The 18,503-nt window shown below is 39.7% G+C and overlaps 2 protein-coding genes across 2 annotated transcripts; both read left to right on the top strand.

The window, feature by feature from the left end:
- The first annotated feature begins 6,251 nt into the window (after positions 1-6,251).
- On the top strand, positions 6,252-12,074 carry akirin1 (akirin 1). The gene is made up of 5 exons (XM_077599308.1): positions 6,252-6,613; positions 10,320-10,466; positions 10,695-10,823; positions 10,899-10,970; positions 11,567-12,074. The coding sequence occupies exons 1-5, from the start codon at positions 6,406-6,408 to the stop codon at positions 11,575-11,577; spliced, it is 567 nt and encodes a 188-aa protein (XP_077455434.1). The 5' UTR covers positions 6,252-6,405; the 3' UTR covers positions 11,578-12,074.
- A 792-nt stretch (positions 12,075-12,866) lies between these two features.
- On the top strand, positions 12,867-18,390 carry rhbdl2 (rhomboid, veinlet-like 2 (Drosophila)). The gene is made up of 8 exons (XM_077598463.1): positions 12,867-13,315; positions 14,169-14,411; positions 15,636-15,784; positions 15,891-16,003; positions 16,988-17,088; positions 17,218-17,278; positions 17,368-17,429; positions 18,145-18,390. Exons 2-8 carry the CDS (start codon positions 14,178-14,180, stop codon positions 18,325-18,327), a joined length of 903 nt encoding a protein of 300 aa, XP_077454589.1. The 5' UTR covers positions 12,867-13,315; positions 14,169-14,177; the 3' UTR covers positions 18,328-18,390.
- Positions 18,391-18,503: the final 113 nt, after the last annotated feature.

The raw sequence follows: 18,503 nt of genomic DNA, 5'->3' as shown, positions 1-18,503 counted from the left end.
AATTTTCCGGTTGTTTGGCACATATGTTTACCGCTACGCTAAATGTTAGAATCCGACATCCCCGGATGGATCGTGAACCGTTGATCAGCGTGTATTGATCCCATTGATCTGGTCACGTTTCACTTCCCGGAGGCGATCGTTATGAGAAGATCATGCTAATCGTTAGCAACATCTCATATTAGCAGCTAATGACTGGGTAAGGAGATGCTAATGCACTTTTGAAATGTTACGTTTTTTATTTATTTATTTATTTTTGGTGTGCAAAGGATTTGTTTCACTTTTTTTGCTTGATTGATTGAAGGAATTTCTCATTGTATTTAAAAATCATTAAAAACGTATCAACGGCAATGTATTTTTGTGTTTTTTTAATACTCAAATAAATCAATAGTGTTCAACTTAGATACAAATAAAATTAAAAATAATTAAGTCTCATCTTAAAACTTTTTTAGGTCATAATTTTGTCCATACATCTAAAAACAAGCATTTATTTACAACAACTAGTTGCACCATATTTGAAATATAATATAACGAATGAGAGAATTTACATACAAAGTACACCTCTACTTACAAAATGTTCACCTTACGAAAAAAGTTCTGGAACCAATTAATTTCGTAAGTAGAGGTACGACTGTAATTACATTTATAATGACGACAGGTTTTTTTTGATTTTGTAAGTAGAGGTGTACTTTATATGTAAATTCTCTAATTCGTTATATTATATTTCATATGTGGTGCAATTAGTTGTTTTGCACAGTTGAGAATTTACATATAAAGGACACCTCTACTTACAAAATTTTCAAAATTAATTTCGTAGGTAGAGGTACGACTGTAATTACATTTATATTGACGATAGCCCGGTGTGCCAGTGGTTGGCGGGCCGGCCTCGCAGTTGTGGGGTCAACGGTTCGATCCCAAGTCCTCACTGTGTGGAGTTTCCTTGTTCTCCCCAGGCTGCGTGGGTTTTCTCCAGGTACTCCGGTTTCCTCCCACTTTCCAAAAACATGCATGCTAAGCTAGCTTGCTAACACTCTAAATTTCCCCACGGTATGATTGGTTGTCCTTTATCTCCTTGTGCCCTGTGATTGGATGGCCACCCATTTAGCTGGGATAGGCTCCGGCACCCCCAGGCTGAGCCGTTTATATATGTAGTCCACTAATACGGTTACAAATTCATACTTGGGAAACAAAACCGTGACAAAGTAAGAGGAAAAATGTCAAGAATATGTGAGCTGGCTTCTTTACCTTTGTGGTCCGAAGACCCTTAACGTGGAGACCCTTAGCATGGAGACCAACAATGCATTGCAGCTCAGCCCGTCCTCATCCCCGTCCTGCTGGCTGCAAAAAAAGACAGGAAGGAAAACCCTAAGTCACATGTGTCAAAGTGGCGGCCCGGGGCCAAATCTGGCCCGCCGCATCATTTTGTGTGGCCCGGGAAAGTAAATCATGAGTGCCGACTTTCTGTTTTAGGATCAAATTCAAATGAAGAGTATAGATGTATATTAAATTTCCTGTTTTCCCCCTTTTAAATCAATAATTGTCATTTTTTAATCCATTTTTTCTGTTTTTAGTTCAAAAATCATTTTGTAAAATCTAAAAATATATTAAAAAAAAGGTAAAATAAACATTGTTTTAGATCTACAAAAAAATGAATATTCAGAACTTTTAATCCAGTTCTTTTAATCCATTTATAAAAATTAAAAAATCTAAATATTATATCTAAAATGGTCCGGCCCACGTGAAATCAAGTTGACGTTAAAGCGGCCCGCGTACCAACCCGAGTCTGACACCCTTGCCCTAAGTCAACCGAGGTCCTGATTTGACCCCCATTTTACATTTCTCAAACTCAACACCCAACCCCCGTGCCTCGGCTTTGACACCGATGAATGAAGCACGTGAAGAATTGCAGTTGTCGAATCCAAGTTTCATCATCTTGTGCCACGGTTTTAAAAATAGTCAAAGTTGCGCGGCGGCGTGCAATCGGCCATTTGTTTGCGTCCGGAACAGCTGCAAACACAATGTTCGCCCTTTGAGCTTAACATTCTTCGTTAAGACGTCAAAAAAACATACACATTTGACACTCGCACTATCGCCCCAAGTGGACAGTGCTGAAATTGACAGATTGGATGACAACCGGTGTTCCTTTTCTTCGTAAAATAAGGCAAAAAAGTGTTTTTTTTACTTCAGAAGAGGGTGGCCATGTGACCGAGTGGTTAGCGTGTTGGCCTTGCAGTTCTGGGGTCGAGGATTCGATCCCGGGTAGGCGGTCATTGTGAGGAGTTTGTGTATTCTCCCGGTCTTGCATAGGTTTTTTCCGGGTACTCCGGTTTCTTCCCAGGTCCCTAAAACATGCATGCTAGGCTAATTGTAGGCTAATTTGTCCTTATTTATGATTGATTGGTTGTTTTTCTCATTGTGCCCTGTGATTGGCTGGCCATCGATAAAAAAAAAAAAAAGCATTTCTACTTTGCAAAGGCGACACCCAAAAACAAGATTATATTATGAGTGCAAAGGCGAATCATGGCTTTTATTAATTTATGCCGATACTATTATTAATGCGCACCTAATATATGATATTTCAAAAATTGTATTTTGGGGGCGTCCAATCTTTCTGAGCAGTCATCTTGGCTTCCAGACAGACGCCCTAAACATGGCAACCAGACAGGAAGTCGGGTAGTTGACGCTAGAACTTAATCACATAACCGTGTGTGTGTGTGTTTGTGTGTGTGTGTGTGTGTGTGTGTGTGTGTGTGTTTGTGTGTGTGTGTGTGTGTGTTTGTGTGTGTGTGTGTGGCAGCAGATGCCCAATGTCATCTAATCAGTATGTGGAAATTAAGTTAGCGAGATGTCAGAGGCTGTGCACAAGAAGAGTATTGATAGCCCAAAGCCTGCCATTGACAGCGCTAGACGCCCAAACCACGTTGACAACCAACCCCCTCCCACCCTGTCAAATTGAATTGGACGTTTTGCGACGTCAATGGGAGTGAAACAGCACTCAATGCTAGGCATCGTAATTCAAATGAATTTCATGTTTATGCTTCTTGTTTAGACAATTTTCTTCGGATTGCTAATGCTAAAAAATAAATGTTTAACTAGAAAAGGTGAAGAAGCAAAAACAAAATGGAGGTGTGGGGTTGAGAAGAATTTTCAAACAAAGCTGTCGTCTTAAATGACGTCAAGGGGGCAGCTGACATAAACAGATGGCGCAGATGACCAATCTCAATGACGGAAAATAATCATGTAAAAATAGTTTCAATCTTTTTTTAAGTATTGATGGAAGCATTATTCTCAAGATATATCATTTGTTATGTTATTTTTCAATTGCAATTGGTGATTAAAACTAAAGTCTAAAAGTAGTATTTATTTTGTGACAATAACAGTTCTATTCAAAAAATTATGCGGGTTTTGAGTATTTCTGACACGTTGGATATGATTTATTCTAAAAAATTATTTATTTGGTCGCTGAAATACGAGCATGTCTTATTTTGACGTCATCGTGAAAGCCTGTTGTCTCAATTGTTAAGAAACACTCCCCTCTGGTGGGTGAAATCGTCAATCGTACCACATGTTGAGAATAAATGTTTTGTCATGGCGACGTGTGTTTACCATTTGCCAGTTACCAATACCGTTGCAATCCTTGGTGTGAGCTGAGAAAAAGTGAAAATAAAAATGTTATACAAATTTTTAGCCATAAATTATGGGTGCGTGTTATATACACGGGTGCGCACTATACTCGAATAAATACGGTAAGTACAAGTAAGTGCATAAATAATTACCTAAGTAATTAAGTGCATACATAAGTATGTAAATAAGTACATAAGTGCTTAAAGAAGTACCTAAGTAAGTAAGTACATAAATAAGTATGTAAGTACGAAGATAAGTATGTAAGTACGAAGATAAGTATGTAAGTACATAAATAAGTATGTAAGTACGAAGATAAGTATGTAAGTATGAAGATAAGTATATAAGTACATAAATAAGTATGTAAGTACATAAATAAGTATGCAAGTACATAAATAAGTATGTAAGTACATAAATACGTATGTAAATACATAAATAAGTACCTAAGTATGTAAGTACATAAGTACCTAAGTATTTAAGTGCATACGTAAGTATAAAAATAAGTACATAAGTGCTTAAAGTAGTACCTAAGTAACTAAGTACGTAAATATGTAAATAAGTATGTAAGTACGTAAGTACGTAAATAAGTACACGTAAGTACATATGTACTTAAATAAGTACAGTAATCCCTCGATTATTGCGACTTCACTTATGGCGAATTCACTACGTTGCGATTTTTTCTGCTATTAATTATTACATTTTTTTTGTTTTTAATAAGGGTGACCCTACTTTACGATTTTTCGATTATCGCGGCCATGTCTGGCCTACATTAACCGCTATATTCGAGGGATTCCTGTACATAAGTAATTAAGGACATAACTACGTACTGACTTAAATATCCACTTACATACAAGAACCCAAAAATGTTACGATACCGTCGTAAGATTAAACTGAAGTAAAATAAGTACTTTTTAAAGACCAGGATGGACTTGCAACACCGCATTTGAAATAGATATATACACAGAATGACACGTTAGTTCTTTAGCATACAATGGCAACCATTACGCGGAACTAGCATCACTTGTACTACATGTTGTTGTAAAGTGTATGTCTTTGGAATTGTTAGAGTACTTTGTATTTTCAAGGCCTGACGACATGACGGCACTTCGGGTAACGCGGGTTTTTCGTCTGGCCCTACGGGAGCCTGGGAATAATATGTGTGTTTAGGTGGGGGAACTGGGAGTTGTATGCTATCTGCACATGAATGCCGACCTTCCACAAAGGCCCCTATGCAGAGGGGGGCTTTAAATGGGGCACATGCCAGGAAGAAAAGACTGCATAATAATTTACCAGAACACTCTGTGATTATAAGGGTGGGGGAGCTACTGTTAAAAGCTCCCATTCAAACTCAATTGGACTACTAATAGAGTGAAGTCAGGACATTAGCACCGCTAGTCGCTGCTGCAAGACCCCTCGTCCCCCTCTTTCAAACTGGGTGACTGGCTTTTTGTCTTTTGCTTTTCAGTTTTTGGTGCCACTACTGGAAATGAAAAATGAGATACTGTATTTTCTCGCATATAGGCCGTATTTGTGGCTGAAAAAAATGATGACTGAATCCAGGGTACGGCTTATATGCGCACAAATTCGACTTGACATGGGCGAAACTGCAATAATGCAACACAATTTTAAGGGTAGGGTTTATAGGCAGAGTCGGCTAATATGCGAGAAAATAAGGTAATTCAGATTTTGGCTGTTCAGTACAATTTTTTTGTGTAACATGAGGTACATTATACACACAATTTCACCAAGCGAACTTGCATACCAATGACCAGTTTGAATCAATTCTTTTCAAACGTGTTGTTTTTAGAAAGCTAATAAAAAGAAATACTTCATTTGCAATTTAGTGGAGCACACTTTAATGACAGTGTTCCTTTTTTAATGAATAATAGTCAAATTTGAAACTTTGAAGGCTGATGCCGAGTGAAATGACTACGTTGTTTTTTCAAGATAAATTATAAATGGCTAAATAATTCGCTAATGGCTAATTTAAAGATAAACAGTACAATTACTCGACTGCTAAATTCAACGTTTCAAACAGTTGTAATAGTACATCAATAGGTATTAGTTTTCTTAATATAGTGACATTTAAACTGGCCTTTTGTATACGAACAACTATTTACATTCTTTTCCAACACAAATGTAGAACTTTAAACTGTTAGCCCAAATACCTGCTAGCATGAACAGGTGAAATTGGTTCTTCTGAATGCGTCATATCTACGGCGTTGACGTCCACAATGGTTTGTTTAGGATGGTAACGATGGAAAAAGGCGTCACGTTAATATGTATATTTTAAGAAAAAAACACTTCTATTAAGTTTGACGTTTATATGATGTTAATAGCCATCCACCTGGCCGCTTCCACTTTCCCAGACAATAGAGTCCAAGTCAACCCATTACTCAAATTGCACGGGCAGAGTCTATGGAAATGTGTCAAAAACAACACTTTTTTAGTCGTAACTGACCAAATTCTTTTAATAATACGTTATTAAAAGCGACTAAACATATGTATTGAAAGAATGTGTCTTGTGAATAAAAGAGGACAAAGAGTACAAAGTTTCTACAATAGGAAATCCCCCCCTTCTGATTCTCACTTGGTACGCTCCAGCATTGTGACGTTTTAAAATTTCAGCAAGCTCACTCGGCTCTCGATTCTCGGAGGTGGAAAAAAATCCCTTGTTGCGGAACGTAAGAAAGGCGCTTCGAAGCCCGGAAAAGGACGCCCGATACCGACACAAACCCTCCGCGAATCTCCTTTTTATTGGTTTCGCGTCCTATTCTTCCGCCCAAGATGGCCTGCGGGGCGACGCTGAAGCGCTCGATGGAGTTCGAGGCCCTCCTGAATCCCCAATCTCCCAAGCGGAGACGGTGCAACCCCCTACCGGGGACTCCCGGCACTCCGTCCCCGCAAAGATGCAACAACCTCCGCGCCGCAGTCGACGGCTCGACGCACTCCACGTCGCCCCAAAACGTGGCTGGTGAGAACAGACTCACGCCAGGTACGGAATTAATCTATTTTTACTCGTCTTTTCTTGTCTTTTTTTCTGGGTGGCTGTCACGGGGAGGGGGGGTTAGGGCGGAGTGCTTCGCTTGAATGGGGGTTGGAGGCTAACGTTCATTTGGCTAAGCTAGGCTAACATCCGCGAGGGGAATGTCGTCGTTGAGTTATCTTAACATATGACCTATATAGTCCTCATTTGTTCATTTTGAAACGTATGGTTGACCAGCGTGACACTAAAATGCGTCAGCGTTGAAACGAATCCGTTTTGTGGTCGAAATGCGGAATTCTTAGTTGAATAAAGCACTTATTCATGTGGATATCACGTCCTCCTTTCTCTAACAGGATGTTAAGCTCATGTGTCGAGTAGTCATGTAAGACGTTTACAAAATGGCAGGTAAAGGTTGCCGCTTGCTAATTAGGCTGGCACAATTATTCTTGCATTGTGGCGGTGGAGGTGAGGAGATGTTGCCATTATTCATTTCCTCTTGAGGCTGCGAGGGCATTGTTCGATTCCGTCATGCTTTTGACCTTCTCTTCTTTCAAAAGCTCAACTGCAAAAAGTGAGAATAAAAGCCTCAAGTGTTGACCGATTGGGCTCTACTAGGCCTGTCCATTCATTTTGCTGTTAGGGGTGGAGCGATTAATCGATTCGGAGCGATACGGCGATCGGTTGAGTAAGAATCGGATCGAATCTATGCGGGGGGAGCAAGGTAGATGAACGGTGTCGTCTTTTAAGGAGTTTATTCAAATTTTCAGATGCCTGAAATGGGTGAAAAATGTTAATATTGCGTCAGGTGAGCTGAAATGGATTGAAGGTCTTTGTTAAATCGAATGGTGGCAGAGTTTGTGATATTAGCAAATAACTCATCGGTTAAAGAAATGATATTCATCGTGGAGTCGTCAAATGAGACGTTTACATCAGTGGTGTCCAATCACTGGTCTGTGGACCGTTACTGGTCCCCGAGCAGCCTGCTCCCGGTCTGTCAGAGAAATATTAACGTTTAAAGGTTAGAACTTTATTTCATCCCGTATTCAGGAAATTTCTTGATTGCAATTGCAAGACAGACACAAGACACAAGACATTGTAGACCGAGGTAAAAAAAAACTGGAGCCATACATAGGAAGTCCACAAGAGGGACCTAGGGCCCGCTCTTTCACCTATTTGAAAATAGTGTACGATTGGGTAAATTCCTTGGTTTATCCAAACCCCAACCTCTTTTTTGATGTTTTTTTGTGCTCACTTTTGCTTTAATCGGCGCAACCGAAGTTGGATCATCGAATTTTATACACGAATATGTAAAGTGTCACATGACCGCCCTGTCTTGGGTAATTTTGTAGTTTTTTAATGGCGCAATCTGCTCAAATTTACTTATCAAATCCACTTATCAAATCCAAAATGGAAGCTCCTGTTTAGTTTCAAATTTGGCTGCCAGATAATGTTGTTGTTGTTGTTGTGTAGCTTGTTGCCAGGCTCTCCCCGTCCCAATGGATTAGACGTCCATCACCGTCAAGGCCAGCCAGAGTTGACAAGCCTTTCCTGTCCCGTGTTTGTTCATCTTTTCTACTTTGCTAATGACAAAAGAGATTCTAAAGAGCCAAATGTTGGTTTAGAACGGCCAAAAGCTGACCTGGTCGAGCACGTGTTTGTAGGCCGACGCAGGGAGTGGTGCTTATCTATCATACTGCATGCTAGTTTAGCTTCATAGAATACACACACACATATACACACACTCGTGTGTGTACATGCAGATGTTTTCTGACAAAGACATCAAGTGCTTGTGCTCAGGTATCAAGTGTGTCATTCCGCTTAGACGTTTTATTTCTCTTTGGAAAGGAGTTTTGCGTCAATATTATTGAATGTCATTTTTTTTTTTTTACTGAGGAAAGAGAGGGCTATTTATGGCTCAACTGAATTTAATTGATTGCTTTTATTGTCCTATGGGTATAATGAGATTTAAAGCTTTCATCGCATAGCGCACAAATAGCAGCAACAGACAGATGAATAAATAAGAAATAAATAAATACGTAGTCCAAGTGAGGTCAGGAGAGTTTGTTCCGTCTGAAGTTCCATGGTTTTAGCAACGTTCAGCACGAGTAATGACCAATAAATAATTAATAAATAGTCTTAAATACATGGTCAACATAGTACATAAGTAGTATAAGTATTGGTAATAAGTTTTGATGAGGTCCTAGGTGCAGAACTCGGGTTAACTTGGGAAGAAACTGTCTTTGAGTCTGTTTGTCTTGGCTGTTATGGCTCTGTAGCGCCCATTGATAGTGATAGACGTCCAATCCATTTGAACTGAGAAGGGTGGCAGTGAATGAACAACTGTCCCAGTTCAGATAAATGAGATATCGACTAACCAAACTTGATTTAAATTCACAATGTCGCCATTTTTTTCTTCTATTCTTATTTTCATTTGTAAATATGTAAACTTTCATTAAAAAAACTGAAAACTTGAAAGCGTCACCATAGAACAAACCATTATTTTTAAGCATATCACTTATTTTTTATTATTAACTTGCAAAATGGATTCAATCGTTAATTTGGGACGAAAATAATGATATTGTGATTAACATTTATTCAAATTCAGGGCGTTAAAAACCCGCTTTTCTTATTTTATTGGGGGTCTTCGGGATACACTTGACCGGCCAATCACACGGCCATATTTGGAAGCGGTTTTACTTTCCCCTCCGGCTGTCTAAACGACAGGGCGGCAGCTGCCGACGTGATCTCGGCGCAGCGGGTATCGTTCTCACAAAGATGACCCACACGGGATTCGTGTGGGTAACGAGCCAGCCCCGTCTAATGGAATTTTCTTGGGGCCTCTTTTTGTATTGGGATAAATGTCAGCTGTCAAAAAAGCTCAACTCACCGTCGCCCAGTGGAGCAGCTTTCATTTTCTCTTGGCTTGTTGCGCTAGCTAGCGAAAGACACAGTGTACCCTTTTTGCTAGGGGTGTCCCGGTCTCATATTTTTGCACGTGACTCCAATTCGGCTAATTTTGAGAATTTGCCAATACCCAGGTAATGTATTAAGTGAGGGGAGAAAGTACTAATGTATTTTCTCGCATATAAGCCGCATCCATGTATAAGCCTGTTGCCTTAAAATGGTTGAATTTTACAATTTCTCCCGTATAAGCCGCCCCTCATTCCAAATTTTTACCTCCATATTCATGGTTTTAATTGGGAGTACTTTCTCGCATATAAGCCTCTTCCACGTATAAGCCGCGGTCTTAAAATGGGTGAATTTTACAATTTCTCGTGTATAAGCCACACTCCGATTCCCAATTTTTACCTCCATATTCATGCTTTTAATCAGGAGTACTTTCTCGCATATAAGCCTCTTCCACGTATAAGCCTTGGCCTTAAAATGGCTGAATTTTACAATTTCTCGTGTATAAGCCACACTCCGATTCCCAATTTTTACCTCCATATTCATGCTTTTAATCGGGAGTACTTTCTCGCATATAAGCCTCTTCCACGTATAAGCCTTGGCCTTAAAATGGCTGAATTTTACAATTTCTCGCATATAAGCCTCCCCCTTGATTCCCAATTTTTACCTCCATATTCATGGTTTTAATGGGGAGTACAAATGTGTTACTTTGAAGGGAAAATTTTAAGAAAGATTATCGCATGTGGTATTTCTGAGATAAAGTAATACCTTAAAAAGTGACCTTTGTTTCTCCGTGGTGGTCCCACAGAGCAGATCTTCCAAAACCTGCGTCAAGAGTACAACAGGATCCAGAGGAGGAGGCAGCTGGAGGGGGCCTTCAACCAAACGGAGAATTGCGGCCCCTCTGACGTCGCTAGCCCTTCTACGTCCTTGCACGCCCCTTGCTCCCCACCAGGTAGAAAATCCGTAAATCCGTTGGTTCGCGAACCGCATTAACGTCAACTCAATTTCATGTGGGCCGGAGCATTTGAGATATATTTAGATTTATTCAAGTTTAAAGTATACGGTGGGGTTCTTTGCTCCTAAGGGGCCTGGACGAGTTCACACGGCAAGACCAGTCGATTTCAAAATGTCGGAAAGGACAGGATGTAGATGAGCCATCGTTGACTTTTGCTTTGTCCAGGCGCCTCAAGACGGGACCAGCCCTCGTTCACGCTGAAGCAAGTGAGCTACCTGTGCGAGCGCTTGCTCAAAGACCACGAGGAGAAGATCCGCGAGGAGTACGAACACATCCTCAACATCAAACTTTCAGGTATAGCGCCACCACGTGGATTCGCCCCACCGGCGGCAGGCCACATTGTCATCTTTTGCTCTTTTTCCACCACAGAACAATACGAGTCTTTTGTGAAATTCACACAAGATCAGATCATGCGAAGATACGGCGCCCGGCCCGCTAGCTGTGAGTACATAAACATATTTTAAATGGTTAGAATTAAGGGCAGTGGGACTCGAGTTGAAAGTAAGTCGTACTTCTACTTACAAAATTAATTGGTTCCAGAACTTTTTTCATATCTTGAATATTTTGTAAGCAGAGCAGTCCTTTATATGTAAATTCCATCATTCGTTCCACGGTCCTAAAAAAAAAACCTTTAAAAATGTCCCAATTTTGTATGAAACTGACAAAAATGAAAGAAAATTAAAAGAAAATGGTTTATTAATTAACAAGGTATCGTCGCTTTTAATGTTTCCTTCTGCTTTAATACCGTAATCTTGCAATACTCATTTTCTCCAAACTAGTTCGCTATTTTTCCTCATTCAAATCTTCAAAAAATATCAATCAAATTTCCCGCTGTCGCTTGACTTGTTTTTGTTTAAGCTGTTGAGTGCGTTCAAAAACCAAACTGTCTATTTTAATCCCCAGTATGTCATTTTACATGTAATGCATATTTTTTAGTTGTTTATATTACTATATTTGTCCATTTAGATAAGTGTAATTTCCCCCATAGCGAATAAATAACTTCTTCTTCTGCTTACTCTTTATGCCTTTTTTTCCAGATGTCTCCTGAACGCACCATGATGGGATTCCAGTTTTTCCTTCCTCACACACACACACACATTACTACTACTACTACTATTACTACTGCTTAATTTGTTATTTCCACCCCTACATCGTGCACCCCCTCCCCACTCAATACACACAGTGCCATGGTTATCCGCTCGTTATCCAAAAGTGTCGCCGACGGCCAAAAGTTAGCGGAAATCTTCAGACGACCTCGTTCAGCGTCCCTCCCCTTCATTTTTCTTTCCGCTTTTTTTTTTTCTCTCGCTCTGAAACTCCGGACTGAAAGCCAATCACCCCGACCCCACGCGTCCAATCTCTGGCTGGCTGTCGACTTGAAAAAGCTTGTTTTTTTTTGCTCACGCGATTGAAGCCTTTTAGGAGGAATTGCTGTATTTAACGCCATGTCATCCCTCCTCGCTCACCCGTTCTCTCCAAAATGAGAATGTGCTTCTTTTTTTTCCCTCTTTGATGACATGAAAAATAAAAATCCTGTGATTTAAAGCTGCCCGGAGTTTATTTTGCAATGAGATGTTTCTTATTTGCTTTTTTTTCTGGTAACTAGAAATTCTGCCCATTTTTTTTGTTAAACAGGATTGGAATCAAGTAATAAATATTAAGTTTTTAGTGCGTTTTGTTTTTAAGTATCAACTCATTAGCTGCCATTGATGACAATAGAAATCCAATCCATTTTTACTGGGATGGTTGATCAAAATGGTTGCTGTATATATTAAATATTTCTATCTACACTACCGAAATACTCTGGAGACCAATGAAAACTGTTCCGCAACAGTAAAAAAACAGTCAAAATCAAATCCAAGATAGCTCAATTTAGCAGATTGAATTTATTTTTCTAATATATGTAGAATTAAATACTTGGTTTCTGCACTTTTCTACATTGATGACAACATTGACAAAGCTTTAAATATCATCGTATCGTGACAATAAAGGCATTCAATATAATTTTTTTTACACCCAGGGCTAATGGAGATTAGAGCTCCATCTGGCGTTACATTTTCTAAATGCAACAATGTGTGCTGAATATAATCATCACGAGCAGACAATATTATATTTGTATTTGTCTTGCGTCAATAATAAATGACCAGTTGTCCGTAGTTTGCATTCCAATGTTGAAAGTTAACCCCGACATTTTTATTTCGCTGTCTTTAGCACCCCCTTGTGGTCAATCTGCACAAAACATTGCTTTTGTCCTCGTTTAAAATGACAAGCGCACCAAATCACCCTGAATTCACATGACCCAGTGGCCTACAAAATGGCGAAATTGACTCCCTTGTGTTTACTCGGTTGTTGTTTTTTCGCCTGTTCGCTGTCAAGCTAGCGAAATTTAGACCGCCTTGTTTGTCTCAGTTTCCGGGTGTGGCACCGGAAGTGGGGACAAACAGGTAGTGTCAGGTAAACAATTCAGGAGCCACAGTGGAATTTGGTAGCCGCCCTCATGCTACTTTTTTCGGCCGACTTCGAAACTCTGGAACGGTCAAATATTTCGAATTACACGCGGTTTGTTTGTTTAGTCGCTGGGAGGAAGGAAGGGAAAAAAGTCGGGGGACTATAATTATCGTGGAGAGACATTTTCCTCTCCGTCATTTTTCATTCAAGACTGCAGACGACAACGCCGGTTAGCAACATGGAGGCTTGTTACAACTAAGCTATTTTTTTTTAACTTATTTTTCCATTTAAGTAGTGTCAAGTTTGTTTTAGACGGACGCTTGCCGTTCAAGTTTACGGTAAGTTCGCCTACGAATGATACTTTGTGAGAGTCAATGTTTGGGGTTTTGGTGTTTTTATAGCGTTACGCTGAATATTAGCATATTAACAGAAAGTAAACATGGGAAAGGTTTATTTATCTTGAGGCAACATAGCATGCGCTCACTTGACTCGGAATTCCTTGAACTGCATTAGTTTTTTTTTCTTCCGTTCTTTTTTTTCTTATAATAGAACTAAATTTGTATGTCTTGAGAATATTTTTTGTATTGAGAGTAAATTTTGTAAGGCTGACGGGGAAAAAATCATTTTATTTTGACAGTTTTAAAGTTTCCTCCCCCCATTGTATCATAAACAAATGTGTATATTTAAAAAAACATTCATTTTTTTTCGTAGAAATGAAAAGACAAATGGCAAATTTGTTTATTTTGATTGGAAAAAACTGAAAAAATATGAATATCTTTTCATTTACGCACCCACCCCCAAAATATTTTGTTTGTATTGGAAAAAAAATCATTAAAAATATTTTAAAAATACCTATTAAAACATTTCAAGTTTTTTTTTCTTAATTATGCTTTGTAAAATATAGTTTGTTTTTCTATTTTAAAAAAAAAAAGACAAATTTTCCCCAAAAATATTTCCTCTTCAATGTATAGTCATTGTTGTTATTTATTTAACTCAGTGTTTTTTTTCTTAATTATGCTGTGTAAAATACAGTTTGTTTCCTATTTTAAAAAAAAGACAAATTTTCCCCAAAAATATTTCCTCTTCAATGTATAGTCATTGTTATTATTTATTTAACTCACTGGTGGCAATTTTCCCCACTGAAAATCTCCATTTTGTTCTTTTAATAATAATAATATTGATGCTATTCAGGCACTAGCCATGGTCGACGTGGACCTGGAGCAACGGGAGCCGTTCCCCGTGGCGCAGCGAGACGAAAAACCCGACGAACCCGCGGAAGACGTCCACGACGGGAGACCCAAGTTGGGATGCCTGGACAAGTTTCAGCGCAGCATTTCCAGGTGGATGCTCCCAGAAGACGTCCGGAGCAAGTACTTGGAGCGGACCAACTGCTGCCCCCCGCCCGTCTTCATCATCGTCATCAGCGTTGTCGAGGTGCCGAATCGGGTTCTCGTTTCGAAAGGCGTTTCTTTTGGCGTCTCACGTCGTTTCCTTCCTCTTTTCTGTCTCGTGATTCATCGCAGAGGCGGTGCCATCCAGTTGCATTATGGTTTTGAAGGGCAAATCCATTGTGGGATGAGAGATTACCGTATTTTCCACAGTATAAGGTGCCACTAAAAAGACTTCAAAACTGCGATTTATAGGCCAATAAATATTGGTTAGCCATTGTATGAAATTCCTTCTAGTTAGCAGCAGCTCCATCTAGTGGATAACTAATCTACTGCATAACACACTGCCCTGCTGCTACTAATAATAATCCAGTGCGTTTTATATATGACAAATTTTAAGATATTCATTGAAGTTGTGCCTTATAGTACTTAAATGGCTTGGCATCACTATATTTGGAAAAATTATGGAAATATTACAATTTGACAAGGAAAAGTATTATAAGAAAAAAAATGCAATTGTTATGAAGTTTCATTTTCAGACAGAATTCAGCAATTTAGTGACTATTACAAAGTAACATTAGCATAAAAAAATATTAAAGAGGTGCAATGTGATACTCAGGAATTGAGGCTATGACAATGTGATAATAATTTTTAAAAGTCAATAAGGGAAACGGTAATTAGATGGTATTAATAGATATGAGATAAGCTAGACGCTTTGATTCGAAATGTGACCGTTATGAGAATTTTTTTGGGAGTAAACAAGTTAAATTGTAAAAAAGTAATCATGTTAGAAATGTGTACTTTATACAGCATATAATACATAACTGATCGTTTCCAAAGAAATCACAATAATTGTGAAATTGAAAGAAAACAAAAGTCCATTTTAGGTAATGTCATGATAAAAAATGTGACATTTTCCAAAATGATCACCCAAAAAACTATTAATTATGAATAATCAGTGAAGAAAAAAAGTTGCAATTGACAGAAACATTTCGGCAATAGGAAACAAACTTTGGGGAAAAATGGCAAACGAAATGTTGTATATTATGAAGAAAAAAAATCCCTTTTACCAATGACTCAATTCCTTTTTATATCTTAATAGCATTAACAGACATTCCGCTAAATTCCAAATCATGTCATCTCTAACAACAATCTAGATGTCTATCGCAGATGTCCAACAGGAAGTTGCCGCATTGTTGCGTTCAATCACACAATATTTCCTCGTGCGTATTTATTATTATTTTTATTTTGTATTTTTCCTTCCCGTCAGCTGTCCATGTTCATCTACTACGCCGTGTGGAAACCTCAGAAACAGTGGGTGACTTTGGAGGAAGGCATCTGGAACAGCCGGCTGACGTACCGACCCGAACGGCGGCAGGAAGCGTGGCGCTTTCTCTCCTACATGTTTGTCCATGCCGGGTGAGTGGACGCATGCAAAAACAAACGCGACCTCGCCCTAATTTCAGGAGAAGCGGGGCGTTAACCACATTTTTTTGTTTTTGTTTTTTTTTGACATTTCTTTCAGCGTGGAGCACATTTTAGGCAACCTCTTCATGCAGCTGCTCCTGGGGATCCCCTTGGAGTTGGTCCATAAAGGCATTGAAGTCGGGGTCCTTTACATGGCCGGTGTCTTGGCAGGTAACCCTTAAGTCCAAAAATTATTATTATTATTATTTTTTTTACACAATTGCGGGGCATAAGGGGACTAAGTACCAATCAGCAGGGATAATTTAGCGTAGAATTAGCTTAGCATGCATGTTTTTGGGATGTGGGAGGAAACTGGAGTACCTGGAGAAAAGCCACGCAAGCCCAGGGTGAACATGCAAAGTCCACACTAAAGTGAGGAGTCATCTGGGATCGAACCCTCGACCCCAGAACGGCGAGTCCGACGCGCTAACTACGTTCCCGCTAAGATGTCAGAATATGTATTCTTTATATATTGATTTTCTAAACCGCTTATCCTCACAAGGGTTGTGTGGGGGTGCTGGAGATGATCCCAGCTGACTGCGGTGGGATACCCTGAATTGGTGTCTAGCCAATTACAGGGCACAAGGGGACAAAGAACCAATCAGCAGGGATAATTTAGCGTAGAATTAGCTTAGCATGCATGTTTTTGGGATGTGGGAGGAAACTGGAGTACCTGGAGAAAACCCACGCAAGCCCAGGGCGAACAGGCAAACTCCACACTAAAGTGAGGACCCATCTGGGATGGAACCCTCGACCCCAGAACGTCGAGTCCGACACGCTAACTACTCGCCCGAGAAACCGCCTGGAGATATATATTCGGTATATATTGATTTTCTGAACTGCTTATCCTCACAAGGGTTGCATGGGGTGCTGGAGACTATCCCAGCTAACGATCTGCACCACCAGCCATCCAATTGCAGGGCATAAAAAGACAAACAACCAATCACAGTCATTGCTAGGGACAGTTTAGCGAATAATTAGCTTAGCATGCAAGTTTTTGGGATGTGGGAGGAAACCGGAGTACCTGGAGAAAACCCACGCAAGCCCGGGGAGAACACGCAAACTCCACACTAAAGGGAGGACCCTCCCGGGATCGAACCCTCGACCTCAAAACTGCGAGGCAGACCGGGGCGCTAACCACTCATGTCTCCCCAGGCTCGCTGGCCAGCTCCATCTTTGATCCCCTCAGCGCCCTGGTGGGGGCTTCCGGGGGGGTCTACGCCCTCATCGGGGGCTACTTCATGAACGCCGTAGTGGTGAGTCGGCCATGTTTTTTTATTTTCACGCTTTTAACGGAGCGCCATTAATGGCGAATCCCTCCGCCGATTTAGGATGTGATGTCACAACTGTGCGTGTTTTTTTTACTGTTTATTTTTGTACTGCAGAATTTCCGAGAGATGATCCCCATACTCGGGGTGTTTCGCATCCTCATTATCCTCATCGTCGGTAAGCAGACATTTTGTTTTTTGATTTATGAATGTGGCCTTTGTATCCTACATTTTTGGACCAATCAGATGCATTTTATGTGTTAACAGTGGGCGTGGACTTTGGCTTCGCCTTCTACCGAAGATTTGCCGGGGACGAGGGTGCTATGAAGGTACGTATCAAGCGTCTGCTCGCGGCTTCTCGTACAAAATGGCTGACGTGCCCTTGACACCTTGTTCTTGCACAAATATTAGATGAAATTATGTTACAGCTTGCCTAAAAAAAGTTGACAAAATATACAATAAAAAACAGTTGCCCTATTTGTTTTTTTATTTTCTTAAAAAGGAAATTAAATGAAATTATTAATATATTTTGCCGTAAAAACGCTAAAAAACAGTAAGGGGTAAGAGGGTAATTTTAAAATATGAATAGTATTTTAGTGAAAAATGTGAATGTCTTATAGCGGGGTCAACACATTTTGTAGTGTTTTTATTGTTATAACTGATGTTATACGGATGATACAAGATTTTTTTAACCTGAAAACAACAAAATGGGATTTTTTTTTCATATCAAAATAAAATATGGCAGGTTTTCCAGGTGTATTTTTTTTTTTTTAAAGGTAACATTGAAAAAAATAAATCTCCTTAAAAAACATTTACATCAATAGCATTGATACTATCATCAATAATCTTGTCTGATATATTATGCAGCTTTTTTTTTACTTTTTGAAAAATAATAATAATACATATGAAGGTTTAATCCAGGGCAGCCAATGAGTTATCGTTCATAAATGAACGTGTAAAAAAACAAATGGTGAAATGCTTTAGCGATAGCTCATCCAAAGTAACTTTTTGTCATTTTAACCCCGTGTTCCCCATCGCCCCCAGGTGTCCTTCGTGGCTCATTTCGGGGGCATCGTGGCGGGCATGACGGTGGGCTACGTCTTCTTTAGCGACTACGACAAGAAGCTCTTGAAGGACCCTCGTTTCTGGATGTGCATCGTGGGATACCTACTCTTCTTCCTCTTCGCCGTACTCTTCAACATCTTCATCTCGCCTGCGTCATCCTAGTACCATTTTTTTTTTTACATTGTATACTTTATATTCTTTGTCATATTAAAAATCCCTTTTTTTTTAAGTCCGCGTGGGTCACTGCCACATTCGACTGAATTAGCTTCACGGGGTCAAGGGGGTCGCAATTGATCGTTTTTAGCCGCACCGCGCTATAGATTGAACATGCCGCATGT

The sequence above is a fragment of the Stigmatopora argus genome, chromosome 4 (assembly GCF_051989625.1).
Source record: "Stigmatopora argus isolate UIUO_Sarg chromosome 4, RoL_Sarg_1.0, whole genome shotgun sequence".
Lineage (NCBI taxonomy): Eukaryota > Metazoa > Chordata > Actinopteri > Syngnathiformes > Syngnathidae > Stigmatopora > Stigmatopora argus.
Note: the sequence above shows the minus strand (reverse complement) of the source record. Positions and strands in the feature narration are given on the sequence as shown.

What these genes read in the sequence shown, in the direction of transcription:
- akirin1 (XM_077599308.1), top strand. Translation starts at nt 6,406, where the DNA reads ATGGCCTGCGGGGCGACGCTGAAGCGCTCGATGGAGTTCGAGGCCCTC. An exon ending in CGCCCCTTGCTCCCCACCAG is followed by an intron (nt 10,467 to 10,694) that starts GTAGAAAATCCG and finishes TGCTTTGTCCAG; the next exon opens with GCGCCTCAAGACGGGACCAG. An exon ending in CCTCAACATCAAACTTTCAG is followed by an intron (nt 10,824 to 10,898) that starts GTATAGCGCCAC and finishes TTTCCACCACAG; the next exon opens with AACAATACGAGTCTTTTGTG.
- rhbdl2 (XM_077598463.1), top strand. Translation starts at nt 14,178, where the DNA reads ATGGTCGACGTGGACCTGGAGCAACGGGAGCCGTTCCCCGTGGCGCAG. An exon ending in TCGTCATCAGCGTTGTCGAG is followed by an intron (nt 14,412 to 15,635) that starts GTGCCGAATCGG and finishes CCTTCCCGTCAG; the next exon opens with CTGTCCATGTTCATCTACTA. An exon ending in CATGGCCGGTGTCTTGGCAG is followed by an intron (nt 16,004 to 16,987) that starts GTAACCCTTAAG and finishes ATGTCTCCCCAG; the next exon opens with GCTCGCTGGCCAGCTCCATC.